This window comes from Lemur catta, chromosome 2 (assembly GCF_020740605.2).
Source record: "Lemur catta isolate mLemCat1 chromosome 2, mLemCat1.pri, whole genome shotgun sequence".
Taxonomy (NCBI): Eukaryota; Metazoa; Chordata; class Mammalia; order Primates; family Lemuridae; genus Lemur; species Lemur catta.
In genome coordinates, this window is record NC_059129.1 from 20229726 (window position 1) to 20235963 (window position 6238).

Here is a 6238-nt window from a genome sequence, read left to right on the forward strand (position 1 = left end):
ACACACAGGTGACCCAAGCCTCAAAGGGCCCCAGGAGACACGGCAAACAGTTCCAGAGCAGGTCTTTGGGTACAACCTGCTCAGTTGAGGGAAAGAGCGGTGTCACCCACTCTTCATGGGGACTACAGCCATGCAGTCCAGCAGCACAGCATCTCCTGGGCACAAAACAAATGCAGAATCTCAGGCTACACCCCAGACTTACTGAATCAGAATCTTCTTTCTAAACAGTCTCAGGGGATTCACATGCACATGAGAAGCACTGGGCTAGACTGGTGGTCCCCAACGGGGCAATTTTGCTCCCAGGGAACATTTGGCACCGTCTGGAGATATTTCTGATCATCACAGAGGGTGGTAGTGTGTGTTTGCTACTGGCATCTAGTGCGTAGAAGCCAGGGATGTTGCTAAATATCCTACAATGCATAGGAAAAATCCTGAAATTATCCAGCCCAAATGTCAACAGCACCAAGGCTGAGAAACCAGGGCCAGAGCAAGGGCATCTTCTCCACTCTCACATCTAAATTCTTTGGTGGCCCAAGTCCATACTTTCTTTATTCCTATTATATTTTCCCTCACTTCAATTCCCAACTGTTGATATCTGCCCTTCAAACCTGCTAGCCTTCCTGAGCTTCTCCAGAGGAGGGTGGGGACCCCACCTGCAGGGGGTGCCACCACACCAAGACCAGCAGTCCAGACACCTGATCCAGGTGCCTCATCTGCCTACAGCACTGCCTACATCTCAAAGATAGTAACTTCAAGCTTACCATTACAATGAAATAAACACTGGCAGCATTAGCTACATCTCAAAGATAATAACTTCAAGCTCACCATTATATTGAAATAAACACTGGCAGCATTAGCTACATCTCAAAGATAGTAACTCCAAGTTCACCATTATATTGAAATAAACACTGGCAGTACTAGCTACATCTCAAAGAGAGTAATTTCAAGCTTACCATCATATTGAAATAAACACTAGCCGCACTAGCTACATCTCAAAGATAGTAACTTCAAACTTACCATTATATTGAAATAAACACTGGCCACACTAGCTACATCTCAAAGATAGTAACTTCAAGCTTACCATTATATTGAAATAAACACTGGCGACACTAGCTACATCTCAAAGAGAGTAACTTCAAGCTTACCATTATATTGAAATAAACACTGATGCGTGACCAAGCAGACCCTAAACATTTCCAACTAAAACAGGAGCCACTGAAAGCGGGGGAGGGCTGGGCCAGCAGGACATCTGACGGCTGCCCCCAGACTCTCCAGACCTGCCTTTTCCTCCAGTTCCTCACCCACCACCATGGAGGATGAGTAGTAAGAGAAAGAACAACACAGCCCCAAAACAGGACACAACCATGTCCAGAGGCTGAGGCAGGTCTTGCAGTCCTGACTCTACTGACCAACTCACTTCGGTTACAGCACTTGATTACCGATCCCCAATTGGGAAGTTCTTAAGAGTAAGCACTGAGGACCTCCGACGTCCCATTTAGAATCTAGAATCCTATGGTTTTCACAGATAGCCCAAAAGGTCCCAGACATTTGCATCAATAAAATTATAGCATTTTTATGGCCAAGCTCCATAGCTCACACCTGTAATCCCAGCACTTTGGGAGGCTGAGGTGGGAGGATCACTTGAGGCCAAGAGTTTGAGACCAGCCTGGGTGAGACCCTGTCTCTACAAAAAATAGAAAAATTAGCTGGGTGTCGTGGCATGCACCTGTGGTCCCTGCTACTCAGAGGCTAAAGCAGAAGGATTACTTGAGCCCAAGAATTCAAGGTCATGGTGACCTGGGATTGGACCACTGTACTCCAGCATGGATGATAAAATGAGACCCTGTCTCTTAAAAATAAAAAAATAAAATAAAATTATAGCATTTTTAAATCCAGAGTTGCCACCTCCTTATTTCGCCAGTGATCAAAAGTAACTGCCATCTATTACCACCATCACTAATCTCAGAATAAAATAACCAAGACCCAATCTCAGAATAAAAAAACAGTCCCCGCCAAGAAAGGGCAGTGAGCAACTTAGTGCTCTAACAAACACATAGTAACATTATTCTGGGTATGCATTCATTATTCAACAAATGAATGCATACACATTATTGTTTTACCAAATGGTGCACACTTCAGCAGGGCTCCAACAACAGAACAGCTCCAGGGCATACCCAGGGTGGACAGGGAAGGAGGCCGCAGAGGGGCCTGCCAGCCTAGTGCAGCCACTGCTGCAACGACAGAGCCTCAGCAAGGCTGGAAACACCATTTCCATCCTGGGGGGCCGGGGGGGGGTCCCAATTATCCTGGCCCCAACTGGGACTGAGCCCATGACTCTTTGGAGCCTGAAGTCCTTCAGGAGACCTGACCTCCGTGCAATTGTGTCTACAGCGAACATTCCCAAGAACTTGGAATGATGTGAAATATGACTAGAATGAAGTAAAACTGTAAAATTCACCCCAAGATCTGCAAATGGCCCTCCACAGTCTGAGACTATGAAATACCCATTGCCCCTGCTCACGGCCCTGGCTCACTCTCTGGGCTGACCAGGCACCCAGGTTTACAACACAGCCTCCTATGTTATACCTTCAAGGGGACATCATGCCGACTGGACATGCTCCTGCTCCTAGGCAGTTTGGGTTTTGTTTTCTGATACTATCATCAGTGTCTGCAAGTTCTTTAATGTGACTGGAATACTGAGTACCAGACCAACTCCTTGGGGTGCTAACAAAACAGGCCTTTAAGCTAGGCTAGTCCAAGGCCGCCAGCTACTGCCCCAAAATGAGGAAGGCCCACAGTGAGATCCATAAGACAACCAGCTTGATCTAGGCTGACCTAATACTGACCTGCCTCAACTACATGGGACTTGAACTGGCCCTACCTGAGCCCAGATGTCTACCCAGAGACCCAAGCCCAACACATGCCACTCACCTGCATGCTCTGTTGGTACTGCATCTGCAGAGAACCTGGGGCAGAAGTAGAAATATCCAGTCCAGATCCTACCTCCACTCGCTGAAAAATGAAGCTGTTCAAAGACCTCAGGGTGGACAAGACAGTGGTGTTTTCCCCCGTGTCCTCCATGGTCACTTTCCTTCTGAGGGAGACAAAGGAGGGGTCACAGCCAGTCTTTCTATGTGACATCAACTGCATGCTCAGGAGTGCCCCTGGACAATCCCACTCTCCTAATGTGCTCTCAGAGCCCTTAAAATATTCCAGTATCTGTGAACACATTCTTCAGCATTAAGTGGGAGCCCATAGTGCCAATTTTCCTGAGAAGAAACGGAGGCATGAAAACATGCCACCAAACCTCAGCCACCAAGCCACTGACTGAGCCTGACCTGCACACAGGAAGACAAACGGCTCCCGGAACAAGACACTCAGCAGTCAGAAGGCACGTCTCCCACACATGGACTGCATTAGAGATCTCCAGAGAGACAGCACCAATAGACGCAGATACACGAGAAGGGATTTATTAGGGGAACTGACTTACACAATTCTGGAGGCTGAGAAGTCCCAAGACAGACTGTCTGCAAACTGGAGACCCTGGGATGCCAGCAGTGTGGTTCAGACCAGGTGCGAAGGCCTCAGGACCAGGGAAGCTGATAGTATAACTCTCAGTCCAAGGGGCCACCAGCCAGCGAGCCCAGAGTTCTGCTGTACAAAGACAGGAAAGGAAGAGTATATCCCAGCTCCACCAGGCAGACAGACACACTGTTTGTGTTTTTGTTCTCTCCAGGCCCCTCACAGATTGCAGGGTACTGTCCACACTGACAGTGGGTCTTCCCCACCTGGCCCACACAAGACTCACAAGCTAATGTCCTCTGCAAACACCCTCACAGACACCCCAAAAATAATGCTTCACCAAGGTTTCCAGGTATTCCTTAATCCAGTCAATTTGATACCTAGCATTAACCATTGCAAGCACTCACAAAGAAGCCTGGCCTCCGAGAATCAGAAACAAGGCATGTGGCAGTGGCAATAAAGATGATGATGGCCATAGCAATGCTTTTTATCATCATATATTAACAATGACGTTAGTAAGTATTACTGCTATTTTCAACCAAGTACCAAAAACAAAGTTATCTAACAACTAGATTTCCTGAGCCTCAGGCTCCCCGCCCATACACTGTGAAACCTACTTTGTGAAATTATTGTGAGGATTACAGTCAATACTTTCAAGTGGTCTTCAGGTAGATAGTGCAAATGTCGCTACATAGTTTGACTAACACTCCGTAAGTTTATACGCAACAGCTCAATGCACAATGGGTGCTGAATTAGGTCTTTTTATACAGATTTTAGAGATGATGAAACTGAGCCTTCAAAAAACTACAAAACTGAAATTGGAACTTAGATCTGCCTGGCTCTAAAGGCACTATGGGCTCCGCAAGCCAACCCACAAAATCGCTGAAGACAGGCAGCAGCAGAGAACTCTGCATCCCCAAAACCTGCACTGGTCCCAGGCAAAAAGGTGTTAACTCCTACAGGCTGCACACTGCTGCTCCCTCTAGGAGTCGTCTCTCACTGATTTCCCCTATTAGTTTGAAAACACCCTCCCCGCAAATAGAGAAAGTGAAGAATCTTTGCTGCCCCTGGATTTCCTGCTTAACCAGAAGCTCAGCCTGGTGCAAGCAGAGCCCCTGTCTGCTCTAACCGATGTCTGGAAGAGCCCTCAGAAGGGGCTCTCACAGCAACACAGGGTCTACGTGCCCAAATCCCTTTGCCAAGATCAGACCAGGGCCACACTTTCCAACCCATGAGGAAAAATTTAGCTAATACATACTCTTCTAGAGGTGCCATCCCGTCAGAGTTGATGCAGGTAATACACTAGTATGAAAAGGACACCTACGTTCTCTACCACCTGGAAACGTGCGATAAGACACCGGCTCAAATCCATCCTCTTTACCCAGGAGCCTCAAACCTTCCTGCAACCCAGCCACCGAACCCGACTGCTGGCAACAGGATCCCAGCGCTGGAGTCACGAGCGCACCGCCGCTCCACTGCCCCGGGGCCCCAGAAAACTTAAGAAACTACCGAGGTGACCCCGCCCTGCAACACCCCTTCACGTCACCCTGGTCTGTCACCCCGGCCAAGCGGCCTGGAAAGCTGGCACGTGCAACTTTCTGCTTTCTCCAAACTCCCACCAGACGCGAAGGGCAATCTCGCATTCTACAAGCTGCGAGCAGGACCCCGTCCACGACCACCACGCACAGCCCCTGTGGGGAGACGCGGTGCTGAGGGAGCCAGAAGCCCGCGGCCGCCCCGCCCCTTGGGGCCACGGCCACCTCTGCCGGGCTGCAGGCCGGCCGGCTCACCTGGGGCCCCTGCACCCAGGCCCCGCTCCAGCCGGGACCGCTCCACCCGGGCCCCCCACCAGCGGCGCGCCCCCCACGGGACGCTCCGGGAAGCGGGGAGAGGGGCCGATCCCGGGCCAGGGAGGAAGGAGCAGAGACCTCGCCCGAGGGAGACGGAGGGCGCGGGGTCTCCGGGGTGAGAGGGTCACTGGGACACGGGGTCTCCGGGACGCGGGCTGTCCGGGGCGAGAAGACCGGGCAGGGCCCAGCCCAGGCAGGCGCAAACCGGGGTGCGGGATCGCGGGGTGCGGGGACTGTGGGAAGGGGCGGCGCCGTGCCAGACTTCGGCTTGCAGACCCGGGCCAACCCCTCGCCGCGGCGCCCCCCGGCCCGCAGGACCCCCGGCCCCCGGCCGCCCGCGCTCCCCGGGCCGCTCACCTCAGCCGGCCGCAGCCCGCTTGCCGCCGCTGCTCGGATCTCCCTCCGCTCCGCCCGCGCCCGCTTATCGCGAGACGTGCGCCTGCGCTCTCGCGAGACCCAGTGGGAGTCAGGCCGTAAAGAACCGAATCTGCCCTCCACCGCGGGCCCTGGGGACTCCAGGTCGGTACCCAGAGCCGCCCACGCCAGGGAGACCCCCGCGCGGAGAGGATTCGGAACCAAGGCCGGGCCGCGGCACGGTTGGGAACCCCCGCTTCCAGCAAGAGCTCTCCCACTTTGGCTATTGCCCCGCGCCGTAATGTGTGGAATAGCAGCACCCAACGGTGGCCCTTTCGGAGCAAACTTTTTTTCCACTCTCGACTCTTCCCAAAATTTTACTACGGTATTTCCTTGAATTATTGGGTTCTTTTGTATTTCTCTGGGCCCACTGGAAATGCAAAGTATTTACGCTACTAGGCTACCTTCCCAGTGCGGGATCCCTTCCCTGTATGCCCTGTCTCCAGGGTGCT

The 6238-nt window shown here is 51.9% G+C and overlaps 1 protein-coding gene across 4 annotated transcripts in view; it reads right to left on the reverse strand.

Annotated features, from left to right (window-relative positions):
- Positions 1 to 5846, reverse strand: part of MAD1L1 (mitotic arrest deficient 1 like 1) — a 361733-nt gene extending 355887 nt beyond the window's left edge. For 2 of the 4 annotated variants that reach the window (XM_045542992.1, XM_045542989.1), the window contains exons 1-3: positions 5730 to 5846; positions 3491 to 3654; positions 2932 to 3094 (exon numbers count right to left, since the gene is read on the reverse strand). In XM_045542992.1, the coding sequence (XP_045398948.1) occupies positions 2932 to 3081 (150 nt within the window). In that variant the 5' untranslated portion in view covers positions 3082 to 3094; positions 3491 to 3654; positions 5730 to 5846. The remainder of the gene's footprint in view (positions 1 to 2931; positions 3095 to 3490; positions 3655 to 5729) is intronic. The other 2 variants (XM_045542990.1, XM_045542991.1) reach the window with 2 other exon arrangements.
- Positions 5847 to 6238: the final 392 nt, after the last annotated feature.